Source organism: Oreochromis aureus, linkage group 9, assembly GCF_013358895.1.
Source record: "Oreochromis aureus strain Israel breed Guangdong linkage group 9, ZZ_aureus, whole genome shotgun sequence".
Classification (NCBI taxonomy): domain Eukaryota; kingdom Metazoa; phylum Chordata; class Actinopteri; order Cichliformes; family Cichlidae; genus Oreochromis; species Oreochromis aureus.
The window spans coordinates 34,157,762-34,176,929 of NC_052950.1; the positions used below are offsets into that span (position 1 = coordinate 34,157,762).

Consider the following 19,168-nt stretch of genomic DNA (forward strand, 5'->3'; position numbering starts at 1 on the left):
TTAATATGTTAAATGCAAAAAATAGAAGAAAAAAAAAGAAGATAAAAAATACAGTTGTTGTTTCGGAGGGCAGCACGGTGCTGGGGTGGTTAGCACTGTTGTACACACTGTTGTCTCACAGCAGGAATGTCCTGAGTGTGACTCCACTGGCTGGGTCCTCCTGTGTGGAGATGGCATGTTCTCCCCATGTGTCCAAAAACATGCATTTAGTGGGGTTAGGTTAATTAGTGATTCGAAATAATAATCAAAGGGCATGCATATAAAAAAATATTAATAATAAACCAACAAAATGTTTTTTTAAAATGAATAACTACATGGATGAGCATGAATGGTTGTCTCTTTCTATGCGTTAGCCCTGTGACAGTTTTGGATGGATGGATGTCATAAATCACACGGACGCAGCTTTATCACAGAAATACTTAGATGCTATGCTGTAACTATAATTATTCGTGGAGCTCATAAGATGTAATGAATGTAATGAAGTGGTTCCATATTCTTACAGACTAAACCATCTACCTACTTTCTCTAACAGTGAACAGTAGTTTTGCTCATTTGTTTATCTTCCTGATCTCATTCAGGTTTTTTGAACCAGTCAAAATGGCGCCCCGTGAAGGATACGAGGATGGAAACATCGCAGAGAAGCACATAGCAGAGACCGGAGCGACCGGCTGGTCCACATTCACAAAGCGTCCCATCCAGTGTTGCCAACTTAGCGACTTTGTCGCTATATTTAGCGAGTTTTCAGACCCCCTAGCGACTTTTTTTCTTAAAAAAGTCGCTAAAAAAAGACGTGAAAGCACGTATCCCTTTTACTCTCAACAAGCAGCGGGTGCTGTAACACAGTCAGTTCTTCTTTTACTCTTTTACTCTTATGCTGTTTTGTGGATCACAAGGTTTAAAACTACTTATAAACACACACACACAAAGTAACTCCACCAGAGTGCCTATTTCGGGTCACTTTTGCCGGTCCAAGCCCGGGTAAAGGAGCAGGGTTGGAATTGTGACATTAAAAAAAACAATAATTGCTAAAAGAAATTTAATTTGTAGTTCTAAATAAACTCTAAATGCATTTAGGACGTTTTTTACTCACTTTATGTCTCTTCCACGATGTTATTTCTCTCTCCAACAACATAGGTTACAATTATATTAGCATGACCAATTATGCAAATTAGGTGATGACGTCATTTAGCGACTTCTAGCGACTTTTAGGACAACCAATAGCGATTTTCCTTACTGAGGAGTTGGCAACACTGGTCCCATCAGTCGGTGCTTCAGTTATCACCGCAAACATACAGAGTGAGACAACATTTAACATTCAGCTGTTAGAGTGACACGAGAAGCTGTTCTGAACGTGGATCCGTACATGTGTAAAATCACTTAATACCAACCAGTCGTGATAATAAATGCACTAAATCTAAAGGATGATGAAGAGCTGGTGGTCACAGTGCCCGTGCATGATATTCTTGACTTTCTATTTGAAACTATCTGCAGCTGACTATAGATTGATGCCAGCTGTATGTAGAAAATGTCCCAAAGAAGTAACATGGTGCAAACTGTTAAATATAGCTTTTGACTTCTAAGTAATAAAACACAAACTTGTTTCAGTTCAGCACACTCCGAGGGCAGCTGCTAAATACTCAACCCTCGAATGACTCTGACTTTATTGAGCTTCTGTACTTTTACTGCAGCCACGCTACATTTTTCTCTTTTAGCCAAAGTGACTGAGTAAATCTGTCTTTCAGTGATGAGCTACAGATGGACACACCGAAGTTTCCCACAGCCAAGTTTCTGCTGATGAAACACAACTGCAACCAGGAGCTGATCGGATCTAAAATGGAGAATGAAATTGTGAAGTAAGCATGATTAAAGATGCCTTAATTCCCTGTCTTTGTCTTGTTTTCTGATACCTTTATGGAGAAAATGCTAGCTGGTCTAAAATTAGAGGTAACTCCAAGTGTAAAAAGTTCATGAAGCAAAACAACAACCAAACTCCAGCAAACACCAGGATCACACAAGGAAAACAAACAGGCACAAAGTCAAAGTAAAATAGGACGTGATCTAAAAAGGACTTGAGGACAAGATTCAGTGTGACTCTGTGGGGAGACTAAAACATAATACAAAGAAAGAGATAAATATAGTTAGTTCACGTGTTTCCCTGTTTTCAAATTTTGTGCAATGCTAAGCTAACCGGCTTCTAGCTGGAACGTCATATTGACAAACTGCGTTGTGTAAGGCAGTTTGTAATATTTCAGTGCACTGTTTATAAATACATGACTTCTTCTTTTTACAGACCTCCGTGTGTGAGGACAAACAGTAGAAGGTTTCCCCCCGATTTATAGATTCCACCCTGAACCTTTGAAAAGACACGTAAGTTTACTTCCTCCTGATCACATTAAACCATGTTGTCTTTTTAATCATATATGCATAATGGAAATATATTTCACAGGTTATGCCTAAGATGAGGAATGAAATCCTTGAGAAGCTCGATTGATTCTTGTAAATCTCCTGCCAAACTCAGCGGGGCATGAAAAGCGAGACTGCCGTTACAGTTGCTGTAAAAAGTTGCTAGAAAAAGACGTAAATGCCAACAAAAAAAAGAGGTGATCCTGTTCAGTTTTGATTGTGTAGATTATATTTTTCTACATCTGTATTCTCAAGTGTCAAACGTGGATTTGAAACACATCCAAGAATTGGGCTTTAAAGGTTTATTTAACACTGTGAATGCAAAGATAGAACTGGACCAACATGCAGATTACCTGTAGTTATTTAAAGCCTCTGTGTGGTTTATTTCCATAAAATATGTAAAAACCTGTGAAGTACTGCAGGTGTCTGTTTATGGTGGATAGTCTTTGATACCAGGGTCACTGTTTCCTACCAACAGATTGATTCCCATCATCTTTCCTTATAAGGCTGGCAGTGTTGGATGTTTGTTTGTTATGCGTTTTTCATTTCATGTCAACAAATTCCAGAAGATAAGATTTCTTTAATACATCAGGTGATTGCTGTGAGTTTTATCAAACAGGGAGAATTTGTCAGTGCTCACTTTCACATCCACATCTGAGCTTTTTGACAATGATCAGCCCAGCGTCACAGAGGAGTGACAGTGTTCATGGTCTTCTTGTGGAATTTAAATTGTAGCCATCTGAACGTTTCCACTCTATTTCACTGATATGCTGTTTTTCTTTCATAGAGTTTGTTTGTTCTTGTTGTGGATCCAGTTCAACTGATGTATGTATTGTGCATCACAGTTTTGTTCCATTTGATGGGAGATTTTTTAAAAGCAATCATGTAAATAAAAACATTTAAACTGGTGTGTGTCACAGTAGATTTGAGTAAAAAGAAACGAAAACATTGGTTTGAAACAGGGTCTCAATCTTAAATAAGCTGTGGGTCCCTGCTGGCCACTTTAGTGCTAAAGTAGTACAAACAAATAAGAAAACATCCAGATCCATATTTTTTTTTTTTTTTTTTTTGCTGTTTCTTTAATTTTAAACTGCAAACGTAAATGCAAATATTTTTCCTCACTCTTAACTAACTGAAGCCTTTCTTTAAACTACCAAATAAACAACATTTTTTGCTTTTTAAAGAAGAAGAACAAACAAATTCTCCCTAACAAAAAAGCAGCTTCAAGGGCCAAATTGCACTGTATTTCTTCACTTACACAGGCCACAAGTAGGGGTGGCCCCCGGGCCACGAGTTTGAGACCCCTTTTGTTTGAAAGAAAGGATGATTTTTTTAAGTAACACTTCCATGATGTGACAAAAGAAAGGCAAGGAAACAGAATGAAATGATTAATATTTAAACAAGTTTCCAAACATTTACTAATAAATGAAGCCATAAGACTACTTTCAGTAATCACATTAATTTCAGCATTTCATATTATGATTTTAGCGTTTTTGTCAGTTTTAAAGACATTTATGCATTTTATAATTTTGAGAAATAGATGATGAGAATTTAAAAATGTATACCATGTTATTAAGAAATAAAAGGTGTTTTTAAAATTTATTTAAAATGTATTTTTCTACCGTGGCCTTCTTAGCTGGACGTTCCTATTTCACAAAGTTTAAATTTTCCATTTAAATTACAGGAAAAAACAAATGTTAATCTTCTATGAACAAAAAGAAATTTTGAATTTCATTCAACAAAAAAAGAACAATTGTGATATCATGAAAAAACATGTATTTCCATATAAGGGTCCCTTTAAATCCTAAATAATTAGACTTTGATAACGAAAACATTTTAATATTTAACATCGTAGGTGCTGAACAGCCGATATAGATCCAGCACAGTGACCGCTCCTGCCTCTGTGCAGAATGACAGAAAACTTTAAAGAAGACGTTACTGAGCTTCTCAGTTCAGTTTAACTCACATAATATCACAAACTTATACTAAGGAATCACTGAACAACACGATCAGATGCTTTTCAATGACTTGTTAACACCTCATTTATTTAATCCATCATTTCAAAAAGCAACACATGATGTGGTACTGCAGATCATTTAAGGGGCTCCCACAAAGAAACAGACTGTGCAAATAGTGCATATTTATAAAGATACAGCAAGAAAAGGCAGACGAGAGAAAAACGGGACAGATCAGCGTTTCTCAGCCTCTGAGCCGAGATTCAAAGAACACGAGCAAACAGTCAGATTTCAGCCATATTTCTGTGTTTAAGTTGATTTATATGAACTCAGCCTTTTATCTTTTAAGCTTCTGATTTAGATTTAAAACATCTGATATCACAAAAGCTGAAAATATGAGGAGCTGAGAAAGCGCTAGACCAGGAGGTAGAAACACAGGGAGGTAGAGAGGAAGACTAAACAGAAAGAGCACACTTAAGGTCCAATTTCCATCAACATTAAAGTATCAGGTCCATCTTACAGACAGACACACCGATTAGCTTCAACAATGGCTTTAAAGAAAACTGTTCAGCTTATAAAGTTCACACGTTTGTCCGTGACGGTTTAATGGCAACGAGCTGCTGTCATGCTGTCAGCTGCAGTCAGTAAAGATCCTTACATGTTTCAAATTTACAGCACAAAACAGCATCATGCAGATGAACAGACCAACGAGGAAGACAAATAGTGATGCTGCGTTCCAGATGTGTTAGAAGATCAGAAGATTCTGATGCATGAGGCTTCATGCACCAGAATCTGGTTAATCAGAAGGTATTTAACTGTAAATATTCCAAACCTGCAATAATATCTTTTGGCAACTTGAGGGGAGCAGAAACAAAGTGCAAAGACAAAGCTGGTGTAATATCTTCTTGATAATGCACTTAAAGACACATTTTCCACAAGGTGAAGCCATGTTTGCATCCACAAAAGTCCTCTTTTAATTACCAGAAGTTAAGTTTAGGGTTGAGTTGAGCAATGAAAGGTTAAAACTGAAATTGTCTACTTTGACACTGACATGGTCACGGTGATATTTACCCCAATTTTGACATAAACCAGTCAAAATCCACAAAGTCAATATAAAATCATGAACGTCTTGTGGTCTGACTTTGCTGCACTTTACACCAAAGTGCAGTTCTGTTCAAAATAGGACCAACTCTTAATCCAATTTCAAAGGAACGCCACAAGCATTGAAGGCTTTTGTTTTATTCTCCTCAACTCTACACAGACTATCCAACTAGCCAATCAGTATAGTGTTACATGTAGCAGCTGAACTGTAAGACGCTATTCTTAGAGTAGGTGGAGACCAAATATGCAGCTGAAAGAGTGAAAGTTTGACTTTTGGGGTGAATAGTTGATTCAGGATTGTGAAAATGTGACAGAACCTGCTCTTTTAGATCCCCCAGGGACTGTTAACACCGGATAAGTTAAAATGATCAAAAGGCAGAATGCAAATAGTATCACAGGTATCACAGCCCACAGGCAGACGTCCGGATCTAAGATAAGAGAGCTTTGATTGACTTCATGGTAGCAAAAACATGTGACTGCAGTGTCTCATGGTAGCAATGCTACACACACAAGTTCACCAAGGGGAGATCTATCCAAGTACCACTGTTCAATCGTTCAGTCAACCAAACATTGGAAATCATCATCTGGAATAGTGACAGACTTTGGCATCATCACTTTCCGAATTAGATTTGATGGATATTCAGCAGGTGAACTCAGTAATGGACAGTCACGTGTCTTTATTCCTGCTGCTTGTCTAAACTGGCAACAGTTTGCAGACACAGTCATCACAACAACTTACTAAAGTGGTAACATGTTGTTCTACTGCCCCCTGGTGGACATAAAACATCCATTATACCAGTAACAAACCAGTATTACCTGTTAATGCAAAGTTAGCCATTGTGGGAAATTTTCGCTTTCTGACACAAAAGGAAATGCAGCAATGTAATAAACTCTTCATGCATGCTTCTGCAAAATAAAAGAGCTTTGTACAAGTCAATAATTTCCTAATAGTTTCCTGGAAATAGTGACACGTTGTATGAATTGATCTCAATAACTGGAGTCTTTCTAAAAGTCAACCAATGAAAATAATTTATTACATCTAGAAAAATATTCCCAATTACACACAAGTAATAAATTAATATTTATTATTATTTAAATCCCCCAATAACCAAGTTACAGTAGTGCTTTCCAGAAAATTATTATTAGGAAATTAGAAACCAGCAACATAGAGCCATATCAGTACAGCTGGTATAAACGTAGGTCACTTGAGGCTTAAGTCATGCAGAATCCACAGTATGAGGAATGTGTGTTAACATCAGCGTACAGTCCGTCATCTTTGGCACGTTTGATTTCCTGTTTGACATAAATATTAGAAGCAGCCACATGAGACAAGTTTAAAAGGAAAACATGTGCAGAGACGCCCGACAGCTCGATCCGGCTCTTCATCCCCGCTTCTGCTCTGCTGGATTTAACGATTTAGTGTCTTTTGAAGGCAGAAGAGTCAGAGCTGGACGTTGCATAGTGTTGTTAGAGAACAGAGGCTCAAGCTGTACTTAAAAAACAAACAAAAAAGGTAGAGTAATAGCTTCATGGTGACAGGGGAATTTCATTTTTCCTGTAAACACGAGGCCCAGACTTTCAGGCACTGTAGAGTCCATCGCTCCCTCTGCTGCTGGTCTGTACGCCCATGTCTGTTGCTTCTGTTCAGAAGCAACCTGTGTGCACATATGAGCTCTGGGAAGGTGTGGAGTCTCTCTCAGTCTTTGAACATTGTAAGGTTAGGTTCATAGATGTTACATCACAACTGACGCCATGCTGGAGGTGACGTTTACAAGGCTGTAAACAAAACTGTTGTATGTCTGTAACAAAGAGTCAATTCTGGTTTTTGGAGCTACTAAACACAGAAAGTAACACACACCAATGAGCCACAACATTTAGGTGGACTGGTCTGTCCACCTTCTGTCATAAATCAGACGGTGGACAGTCATGTTAAACATGGCTGAGCCCAAAACTCACACTGCTCCACACTGCTTACAAAAATGTTTCCACTATTGGCTCTGTATGATGTCACAAAGTGGGGACAGTCATAATGTGGTCACCCCAGGCTGTGAGAACAGAAGTCCTGGCAGTTTAAATGAATAACATTTATAATTTTGATGCAATTAAAGATTCTGCCCTAGGGGCCTGATATTTATCACAATTTCTGCACACCAAGCTCATGCACATCTGCATGGTACACCCCCCCCCAGCAGTGGTCTCCCCCACAAAGCAAAAACTGCCCATGACTTGAGGTCCATGCCCGACCCTAACGACTGTCCTTTAATAATGTGGGCTGCATTGATTGGTCTGCCTGCTCTGGCTCATCCTGCTGATGGTCGAAGAGATTTTAGTGGAGTTTAGAAGTTTTGGCCTCTAGGTGGAGATCGTGTTCCCGGGAAGGTTTTGCGTCATGTTTCATCATGCTGGGATGAGACCACTGCTGTCAGGGAGTGTTGGTAACATAAAAGGGTGTACGCATTTAGTCTGCGACAATCTTTTGATGGGATGCCAGGACTCAAAGCTTCTCAGCAAAGCACTGTTTTTTCACAACATGTGATTCACTTCACCTGTCAGAAGGTTTAATGTTGTGGCTGCTTGATGTATGTTCAGGTGTCGTCTCATATCTTAGTTTAGAAACTGGAGCTTATTAGAGCTTTTTCAGATTAGTGTAACTCAAACAAATGTGGGTTTGAAGAAACCCACAAAAGCCTGCTTGGACAAAATTTGGGGACCTGACTGCATTTTAGTTCCTGCTTTATTGACATGAGTATTCAGAAATATTTCTGCCTTAAGGGCAGACATTCCTCTAAAGCTGCAGCTTAAAGCTCATCACAGTAATTAGTAGGTGTTTCTAAATAATCTCTGGTTTCTGTGACTTCCTTGTGTGACACAACCATTTTAAACGGTTTTGACCACACCTGTTTTCCTCTGGCACGCTTGTTGAGCCTGCCAAATAATCTATTTAAATCACATAAATTGCCTGTTGTCAATACATTTATTTATCATTTAAACTTCATGTATGATTTTATCTATGATTACTTCAGTCATTTTTCCAGTCCCTGCTCTCTGTGAACATGTCAGCATTCTTGACATGGGTCTGTGTGTTTGTGGAGAGTCTAAATCCAAATACTCACCACTGAGAACTCCTCAAGTAGCCATGATCAGATTACAGTTTAAGAGTAAATGTCTCCTGAGAGTCTCAACTCAGGGTGATGCTGTCTTGTTAACATGCAATCATGAGCTATAATCTATGATGTGAAACAGAGATCATAACATTTAAAAAGCTCCAGCATGACCTCATCTGTTTTTGGTCAGAGTCCCGTCAGACCTCCAGAATAGCGTCAGAGTGTTTTCTATCCACCTTCCACTCAACGAACACAGACAAGCCCCCCTCTGCCTCAGGTCCAGACCTCCATCGGCACCATAGCCTCCTTGGAGCCGATGGGTGGAAGCAGGTTTTGTTCAGACAGGAACTGAAGAGGAAACTGAACGAGGAAGCCACGGATCTTCTTCAGCTCCTCCTGAGCCCGAGCCGGGTCCTCTTTGTCCAGGCCAGCCTTGGCCAGGTAGCCCTCCAACTCCATTATGTTACGGACGTCGCTGGATGGCAGACAGCGGAAAACCTGGAGGAGCAGGAGAGAAACAGGAGCTTGGAGCAATTTTTTAATGTCATTATTCAGGATCTATGACTGATTATGTATTTATAGTATTCCTCCATGACCGTGTGACAGCAAGTGGAAAAGTTCAGCTTTACCTTCAGCTGATATGCTTGTAATTTTAATATTGATTAAATCGTCCATTAAATAATAGAAAACTCATGTAAAAATATATATTTTATAAAAAGAAAGAAAAAGTGGAGCTGAATACAAAGGAGTACACTCACCCTCTGGTAGATGGAGGCGTTGCGAGCGCTGGTGGACATCCAGACCTCCTTGTAGAAGTGATCGCTGATTGGATCCGAAACATCGATGGTGGGATCTGTGTAAGTGCCGAGGATCGTCCTGAGGGACACAGAAGGAGGGTGAGACACACAAAGATATACTGAACAATATAATAAATAAAAACTGAGCGACAACCTGCTTTAAAATCTTTACATTTCATCATAACATTAAACAACCAAGAGACTTAAAGGGTAGAAAAATAATATAATAATCATACAAAATTTACACATTTACTTCGAGACAAACTTGAAAATAGTTTAAAAGGCAAATAAGGACTATGTATAAAAACGGCTCTAATTCCTAAACAGTCAATGCAATACTTTTGCAATACAACATAAATTAAAGCTTAAAGGCTGCACTTCAGTCACATCTGGATTGTTTAATTTCAGGGATTGAACCACATATTAAAACCAGTGACTGTGTGGATGTTTGCACTATCACGCCTCTTTTTATCTGTTCTCTGGTTTCTTTTTTCTTTTTGAAAGAAAACAATGTAACTAACTAATCAGGATCTAGATGTCAGTATGGATGCAGAAACTCAAGTCGTGCGTGATGTGAAGGGAAATTTCCACACTGGCAGAGGTGTGCAGTCTGACACTGTTTGAAAGTCTGAGAAGTTTGAAATCTGAGACTTCACTCTGCACCCAGTGAGAGGTGGTGACGAGCAGAATCCATGTCAGAAAACAAGGAGGTTAGGAGAGCAGTAACACACTAATATTAAATGAATCTAAAAGAAGGGTTTTGCCTCAAACACCCTCCTTCAGGCTGGGACTGAACCTCCCATTCTTTCCATCTTCTAACTCAATCTAAAAGCGACACGACACCCAGGAAGGTCTTTTAAAACAGATCACCACTTTAGCGCTGGACAGCTGATTTGAGAATGTAAGTTTCCAGTTATCATCATCATTTAATAATCAGTGTTTCTGTCAAATAAGTCTTTCTAATGTGAAATTGCACATTTTTCAGTACTTGAAGCACTCGAGCCGGAGCTGCAGGGCGTATTTTCCCGCCTTGTACGGCTCTCCGTCCATCACCGAGTCCACCATCTCCGAGTCCTCCACGATCACCGCCACCTCGCTGTCCCGCTTTCCCAGCATGCTCCGGTCGTTGATGTTGGCAGAACCTGAAGAAACAGAGGATCAAACCAGGCGTCAGGGGACAGAAGACACCAGCAGGGGGCGCTGCAACACTGGATTTTAGACTGTTTAGGTTTCTGCTGTTCAGGCTGTTTGCATCCCTCTCACAGCCAGTTTGAGTGTACTGGAGATTTCTTCCTCCCCATTTTCACTTCACTTTATGTTAGAATCACATCCTAATCATAAGACTTTCTTGTGCTATTTCAGTTTTTTAGGGAAATGTTTTTCTTTTAAACTTGTCTTTGTGAGTGTGGGCAAAATAAAAGCACCAACTTCCCATTTAAAAACAGAGAAAAACGCATTTATTCCTAAATTTACCTACGATGCAAACAGCAACAAAACAGTCAAGACATCAGCAACATATCCGGACAGTATTATAGGATGCTGACACAGTTCAGTGGTCAAGAGTTACTACCAACTATCACCTAAGCTTAGAGATGATTCACAGAAAAAAGATCTTGAGATGAAGTTTGGAGAATGTTTGAAGAGGAAGTTCTGCTCCCTCAGATTATCTCTTTATTCTTCTGTGGCCGAGTTTTTCTGTTATTTTAACCATCACTTCCCCACATTGTCCACCAATATTTATAATACTGATGTCACCACATTATCAGATAATTCTGCCTTTGAAATCTACTGTACTAACTCTCCTCCCCATCACCACCACATGCGTCCGGGTGTCAATAACTCTCAGATTATCCGTACACAACACTCTGGGGGCTTTCTTATGAAAACATCCAAGAAACTCAATCATTGCCTCCCAAATTCACCCATCAGAGTCTCATTTTATATCTCGATATATAAAAAAGTGGCTTTAGATGTCTCACAGTGGGTTTAAAACCTGAACTAAAAACCTTGAGTTTTTAATTCAAGCGTCTGAAACTCTGAAACTGTCCACAGTAAGAAGGTAACATTTTTAAACAGCATAATTTAATATTAAAACAAACTTAACAAAAATGTAATACCCTGCCTTTGGTTGCTTACATGAAATGATCCTTATGATTTTATAACACACAAACCAAGAAGTCAAATCTAAGGAATCAACTTCAGTAATTTCCTTAGATTCACTCATTTTTGTCTTTTACTTCAAACATTTATTTGCAAAAATGAGAAAACTTATTGTCTTTTACAGCTACTATGTCATGATATAGCAACAGTGATCAAAATAATGTATAAATTATACTATTTATTGGAAATTTATAAGGAAATTCTGAATTAAATGATTAAAACTCTTATAGCAATTTCCTAATAAAACAGAGTTATGGAAGCACGCGTCTTTAAATGAACTTATAAACCGAATAGATCATCAGCTTCCTGTAAAGCACTGCATCTTCCACTAATCTGCACAAAAGACAAACTCTCATCAGAAACAGGTGTTTGATTTCATCTCTCTCCATCTTTGAAAACTGTAGTCTCATCTTGTGGAAACTGAGTCGTGACTTTGATTTGAACCATTTTATAAAACATCTAAAATCTTCTGACACGTCTCACTCTGCAGCTCTCATTTCTCGCTTCTCTATTATACATGTTCAGGGTGGAATTTAACTCCTATATTCAGTTGAAGCTGCTCACCGATGATGACGGTGTTGTCGTCCGCGATGAGCATCTTGCTGTGGACATAGATGAGCTCAGTGACGAGCTTCCCCTCCAGATCAGTGTGAGTCCTCAGACCAGCGATGGAGATGTAGTTTATCCAGTTATCTCCCACTGCAAGCAAACGCCACACAGTTACAATCACATCATTATTTTAGCAGTTTGGGGGTTTTGATCGCTGAAGTTGTATAGAAAGAGCAGAAAATCTACACGGTCACCTAGTGTTTGCTCATAAGGAACTGACTGATGCGCTTCTCTGGCTAATACTATAGATTATTTATCTTACAGTATAAAAGTGTGAGTTGGTGATATACAAATGAAACCGACGTGAGCGAGGGAACTACGAATAAAATGTTCAAATTGACTCGGGTAAGAGCTGCATTGCTACAACTACAATTTACAGGAAAACATTGCTGAAGTTACTGTAACACTCTGTTATGCTCCTGCTGGAAATCGACACTGTAACTGGAATCCCATTTTAACACTGTGGACGTTTCATTTTAGGCATAAAAGGAGTTTCTGGTTACTACACAAGTTAGGACGTAGATTTCCCGCAGAAGTATAAACCAAGCTTTAGGCATTACTGCACAAATATACACGATAAACAGGATTTGAGATTAAAAGTCTAAGATTCATCTGACTGTAAATAAACTGCTTTTTTCAGAACTTGAAGTTAATTGATTAACTTAACTCTACATATGTTAAAGGCTGTGACACAATACAGTGCATACAGTGCAAAGAGAGCTCATAGTCCCAACCAGAGCGACTACGTGACACCCTGTAACAGTCAGGGTGGCGGATGTGTTGCAGTTAGTGCTGACTTACTCTCTCTCTTGAGCTGGGAAATGATGGAGTGGTCTCCTCTGTTCATGGTCCTGCAGGGACAGAGAGACAGAGGAGGATTAGCAGCAAGTCCACATTCCACACAACACAAGGCTCCGTGTGTGTCAGCATGTTTGAACAGGAAGGGCTGCCTGTTTACTCAAGAATGTGGGCGAGAAAAAAATGCTTCACCAAAAAAAAGGAACGGAGTGAAGGCACACAGCACCCACACACACACGGCAGATTTAACAGGTGTGTGTGTTAAAAGTTAAGGTGTGGCAGTGGTTTAACATGGCTCATTCTTTGTTACTTACAAACACACACGCACCTGTAGTTGAAGTGCATGACAGCCTGGATGGCGCTGCCGCCTCCGGTGTTGATGTCTCCTTCAAAGCCCGGCAACAGCGGCGTCACCACGTAAACGCGATACTTTTTACCCTCCCTAAAATCACAAGTAGAAAATCACAACATTTTAGTGTATTTATGAAGCTTTTCACAATATTTTAGACTCTTTTGTCTTTATTTGATGACGTCCAATGATTGGCAGCTTTTCCCTCAACTGCAGAGTTCGCTACCAGGCTTGACACTTCAGATGGTGATTAAACATCCATCAATTTAACAACCTTATCCGAGATGCCATCAAACAAAGATCAGTGCCTCCAGGACCAGGATATCCGAAATATCCAATAGCTTGGTAGAGGGTTATATTCGCGCTTCACTCTCTTCCTAAAGGCTATTTTAATGAGATAGCTCGATAACTTGAGAGGAGGAAGAGGTACTTGGACTGAAGTATTTGGACTGAAGTACAACAACAAGCAGTCCGTGAATTTTCCAGAATGGACATTGTTCTTGTGCACAACAGGAAGTTGGTGCAAAAGCGGATGTGTCTTCTCAGAAGCATAAACTCAGATAAAAACGTATCTATGCGGGTAAAAAAAACACATCTGCTATAGTGTAAATAAAAAGATTTGATTAAGAATTTGAACTTCAGAGTGTGGCCATTTTAAAGATCTTTAAATGAATTATGCATTAATTATGCTACACATGTTTTCCTGTGTATGCATCCACTAAAGCTGGGAGGTTCATCAAAAACCCATCCTGGACTGTTTATACACTGAAGCCACAGAGACGTCGGGCAGGTTTGTGTTTCTGCAGGATGGAATAAACTCAAGTTCCCGCCAGCAAAACATCACAGAGAGGAGAACCATCAAAAAGGAAAGTATCCAACGAGCTCTTCGACTGGGTCAGACTGAGTTCATCTGTTAAACATGTGGAAGGTACACAGAGCAACACAAACACTGTGTTTCTGGGAAATAATGTCACAATAAACCAGAGTGAGTGTCGAGTCCATTGGAGTGCTTTTACTCTAAACACACAGCAGCCACACAAACATCGACAAACTGTGTGTTCCTTCAGCGTTACGCTGTGTGCGTGTGCATTTGTGTTTTACCTGTACGCCCGAATGATGCGCTCTGCAATCGCGTCTCCTATCTGGTTGAAAACATATTTGTTGTCGGCACAGCTGATGAAGAACTGATTCTGGGAGATAAAAACAGAAACATTCTTACATCCTGTACAAAGGTCATAAATATTTTCTGCACAGTGAAGAAAAGCAAAGTGCTCCTATGGATATCAAAGCTTTATGCTGCATACGCAGTCCTGATTTGCAAGAACATGAAGCCAATATAAGGCTGAAGCTTTAAAGATCAAATTGGTATCTTTCTATGTTGTAGCTTTTAGAAACAATTTCTACTTTTGTTGTTATACTTCTACTACAGGAAGGTGTTATATCTGTAAAAATGAAAACCTCTATGTAGATGAAGTGCTGGCTGTTCTTGATGACGTGGACGTAGGCATTGTGGATGGACTCTTCATGGTATTTGATGCCAGCAGACCAATCTGAAGCTGAGCGCAGGATCTGAGGGAACACAGGTTAGCAATAGGAATAAGTCACAGGACTCAGTTTCCTGTCACTCAGAGGAAACTTCACAGAGAAGATTTATTACTTTTTTGTGTTTATTTCAGCTTCAGCTGAGTGATTGCTAAACATTTACAAAAAAGTTGGAAACTCTTCCTTGTGAACATGTTTCTATATTTGGTTATCAGCTAGTTGTATTCCCATTTATTCCCATATTTTGATGTAATTCTGCTTAATTTTTCCATGCTGGATAATCTGATGTGGGTTAGCAAATAAATTACAAACAAATAACTATGTGGGAAATTTAAATCAATTCCCATGATTTTGTCTTTTTTATGTTTTGGGAACCCCTGAACTGTATTTCAGATGATGTGGTTCTGTTGGTTTAATTTGAGTGTGATCTTCAGCAGGTATTTTGCAGTTGAACGTGAAGCAGCTGGAATGAGAGTCAGCACCTCCAAGTCTGACCTTGTACAGTTTCCAAGTACCAGGTCTTGGTTCTCTGCCAGAAAACAGTGGATTTCTACCTCTGAGTTGGGGAAGAACCCCAAGCAAGGACAATAAAGATCTTATTCACAACTGATGTGGCTGAGTTATTGATCTACTGCTCAATCAACATTCCTGCCGTCAACTATGATCGTGATCAAAACCGTCCTGGTTTCAAGTGACTGAAATAAGTTTCCAACACTGGGTGTCTCACTTCTGCCTTACAGATCCTAAACTGACCACAATACAACGCAGTCAAACTCTATGAAGGTTATTTGAGATGAATCACTGAATATTATCTTCATGGAAATGAAAGGATGTGTGTGCAAAAGGAATCATGTACAATTGTACGATCTACTGTACAATATAAAGCGCCTTGAGGCAACTGCTGTTGTGATTTGGCGCTATATAAATAAAATTGAATTGAATTGAATAGAAACATAATTGGACCTAAGATAGAGCTCTGGGGGACACCACAAAACAACATGTCAGTTCTGGGCTAATAATTATATAGCTCCTGTCTGAAAAGTGAGAAACAGGCTGATCCGGACACAACAAACTACATAATAATGTATATTACAGTATATAAACCAATGTTTGTAGCTTCAACTTTTTACAATTAATGTAAAACTAAATAATTCACCAAAGATTAAGGCACATAACTGACACCAGATGACTATTAGCTAAGCCAGCAAAAATAACAACAACCCCAAAGTAGCCTACTTGGGGGTTAGTACCACTACTAACCTGTACTTTGGTGGGGATGCAGTTGGGGACTTGGTATCGCTGTTCTCCAGCAGTGGTGTGAGACTTGGGCAGCAGATATGGGTATGACAGGGAGCGGTACTTTGGCTTCACAAGCTGGTAATGCAACAGAAAAGAGATCTCATCAAATTTTCTTCTACAGTCATGAAAATCAAGCAGTCTTTGTTTAGTCCAAGTCAGTTCAACCAGGGATCACATAATTTTTGATCACAACTTTCCCACTTCTGTCATTTTTATTCAGACTGAAGCAGCAGCAGCATGACCCCCAACCTTAGTGAAATTCCACCGCTGGATGAAGTGTCTGGCCACATCCCGAGCTGCTTTCCCATGAACCACTGAGGCAATGTCATGCCAAGGCATTCTGGGAGTTTTGTGCCTGTCTATGAAATCTAAAGAAGCAGAAACAGGAAGTTCAGACCTAAAGAAAAGCATCCTGCATCAAGAGTGACACCATCAGTGATGTGCTTACCATCGAAAGGCTTATCTAGCTGAATCCAGTCCTTGTGCACAAAGTTGCAGTAGTCTTTCCCGTGCCAGAATCGCGTGTTCCCATGCAACTCTCCGACCCCCGCAGGCTCATTTTGCACTGGGTCAGAGGCTAAAAAACAATTGATATTGATCAATTATCTATCATCAAAAGAAGACAATGAACTATTCTTATAAAAGCTATTTCAGTGAGTTCACCCAACCTGGGACGTTCATTTTTGACCAATTCTTATTATACTTATTTAAAACCATATACAATGATAACAATGGTCTCTTCTTTGAACATTTCAGTTTTCCTGATGTTGCACCTGTGCTGTTTATACAATGCACCATTTTCAAACATGGTGGGATTTTCAAAGATACTGCTGCTGACAGGATCACACTTAAACAGCCCAAAAAAATACACATCCAAGCACACACCACAGTTAAACTGTATATCAGAGATGGATGGAGTCAGCACGGTACGTGAGATTTATTGTCCATAGTGATACAAATAAGGACCATATTTTAATAGTGGCCATGGATCAATAGAGGCCATAAACTGATCTAGAAAGTGTTTACTGAGGTCATAGATCAAATGAAAAGTACACTTTCATACAATCAAACAAAAAAAGCCAGCCATTTAAAAATAAGACTGGTTTAATACCTTTATGCTGGGCTCACACTGTGCGATTTTTGGCCCATTTTGAGCCGATTGTTCAGTCGTGCGACCGTTTTGTTGATCGGCCCGAGTTTGGCCTTCATCGTGCGTCGTGAGGGTGTCACCGCAGCCGCTCACACTGAGCACGCGCAAACACATAAATGTCGGTGAAAAAGACGGAGCAGCACAGCAGTGCAGCGTGTGATCTGGACACAAGCGATGGAGGCACTTGTAGAACTTTGGAAAGCTCATCCGAGCCTTTTCGATGTGGCCTCACAAAATTATCACGACCTCAACAACCGTGAAAATAGTTGGATTTACACTGCTGCTCAATCACAGCTGCCTGATCAATGTTTTTCATTAGCAATTTAGCAAAGTTGATGGTGGTGGTGTGAGTCTGTGTGAGTGAAAGACAGAGAGGGAGAGCGAGCGACAGATTTTCTGTTATAACCTTCATTTTTATGGACGCACAGTGTGAGCACTCAGGTCGCATCAGAGCATCGGGCCGTATAGTGTGAGACCCTGCATCGTGACCTGCGAACTTATAACCCCTGCGAGTCAATCGTGCAGTTTGAGCTGAAGCTGAATAACGCAACTGGAAAAATCGCACAGTGTATGCCCAGCTTTACACAAGCATTGGCTTTTTATTAAATTATTAAATGTTGTTTATGTAGCGCCAATTAACAACAACAGTTCTTTCCAAGCTCCCCTGAAGCCGTTTTATACGTTTTCATGTGGGGTAAAGACCCCACAAGTCGGATATGGACTCAATATATTGGAAGTTAGCTTTTAACAAGCATGTAATGATTACATTAAAAAATAAAACCACCTAATTTAACACACATATCTCTTTAGGCCTAAACTGACAGTGCCAACAACACACATTCAGACATAGTAATGCTTTGTGTTCAAATTATTATACAAATCATCAGAATGAAAAGTTCTTGAACAATATGCTTTCCTGACATTAATGTGTGTGGGGTGGTGGTCAGGGCTATCCAGACTGACGAGTGGGACATTGAATGTCACCTCTCCGGTGGGGAGGGAGCCTGAGATTGTCTACTTTGAGGTCTGTTCTATAGCAAATGCAGGAAAAAAATGTTTAACCTCCTAGGACCTGCCGTCCACAAATGTGGACATCACATTTTGGGTTATTTAGACCAAAATACTCAATTTTGCTCTTCAAGGGCCTGATATCCATTTACGAGGACATTATACTGCTACTGTTCTATCAAAATTTTAGAGGAATATCCTCATATGTGTCTCTGATTTTTCATAAAAACAAAAATAAGGTAAAAAAAAAAAAAATCTGGTAATTCTTTGTTTTTACATTCATTGGGCCCCAATCAGCCCAAATATCAAAGAGAAATTAAAAATGCATGTGGTGGAAGAGTTCGGGTCTTAGGAGGTTAAGAGAGGAAATGAGTTCTTTTTGAATGATACTTGTATTCGGTGTTATATTAATAGCTGTACTAGAAATTTCAAGGATGATAAAAATTAATGTGATTTTTTTAAGCAAGTTAGCACAAATTATTTTTTAATTTAGTAGAACTTGAAATGATTATCAGTGGGTAAACATTTAGTATTGTGCCAGAAACATCTGGCTATTCTTAGTACTGTATACCTGCAGTGAACGTTATCTTAACCTCCTAAGACCCGAACTCTTCCACGACATGCATTTTTAATTTATCTTTGATATTTGGGCATATTGGGGCCCGATGAATGTAAAAACAAAGAATTACCCAAATTTTTTTTACCCATTTTTGTTTCTAAGAAAAATGAGAGCCACAAATGAGGATATTCGTTTAAAATTTCAATAGAACAGTAGCAGTATAATGTCCTTATAAGTGGATATCAGGCCCTTGTAGAGCAAAATTGAGTATCTGGGTCTAAATAACTAAAAATGTGATGTCCACATATGTGGACGCCAGGTCCTAGGAGGTTAA

General features: G+C 39.4%; 1 protein-coding gene and 1 long non-coding RNA gene across 8 annotated transcripts in view; one reads left to right on the forward strand and one right to left on the reverse strand.

Moving 5' to 3' along the window:
* Positions 1-1,182: 1,182 nt before the first annotated feature.
* Positions 1,183-3,263, forward strand: LOC120441699. 3 transcript variants are annotated; one of them, XR_005614208.1, is made up of 4 exons: positions 1,183-1,296; positions 1,743-1,853; positions 2,291-2,367; positions 2,447-3,263. It is a non-coding gene; the product is annotated as an uncharacterized LOC120441699 (long non-coding RNA). The 3 variants fall into 3 exon arrangements; XR_005614209.1 differs by lacking the exon at positions 1,183-1,296 and adding an exon at positions 1,436-1,514; XR_005614207.1 differs by lacking the exon at positions 1,183-1,296 and having other exon boundaries at positions 1,624-1,853.
* Positions 3,264-4,417: 1,154 nt separating this feature from the next.
* The window catches only part of pld1b (phospholipase D1b), a 53,016-nt gene continuing 38,265 nt past the window's right edge, over positions 4,418-19,168 (reverse strand). For 3 of the 5 annotated variants that reach the window (XM_031748773.2, XM_039616968.1, XM_039616966.1), the window contains exons 16-26: positions 16,566-16,694; positions 16,367-16,485; positions 16,079-16,192; positions 14,735-14,845; positions 14,378-14,466; positions 13,256-13,369; positions 12,931-12,980; positions 12,085-12,219; positions 10,349-10,502; positions 9,322-9,439; positions 8,837-9,061 (exon numbers count right to left, since the gene is read on the reverse strand). In XM_031748773.2, the coding sequence (XP_031604633.1) occupies positions 8,837-9,061; positions 9,322-9,439; positions 10,349-10,502; positions 12,085-12,219; positions 12,931-12,980; positions 13,256-13,369; positions 14,378-14,466; positions 14,735-14,845; positions 16,079-16,192; positions 16,367-16,485; positions 16,566-16,694 (1,358 nt within the window). Of the gene's footprint in view, positions 9,062-9,321; positions 9,440-10,348; positions 10,503-12,084; positions 12,220-12,930; positions 12,981-13,255; positions 13,370-14,377; positions 14,467-14,734; positions 14,846-16,078; positions 16,193-16,366; positions 16,486-16,565; positions 16,695-19,168 lie in introns of all 5 variants that reach the window. The other 2 variants (XM_039616970.1, XM_039616969.1) reach the window with 1 other exon arrangement.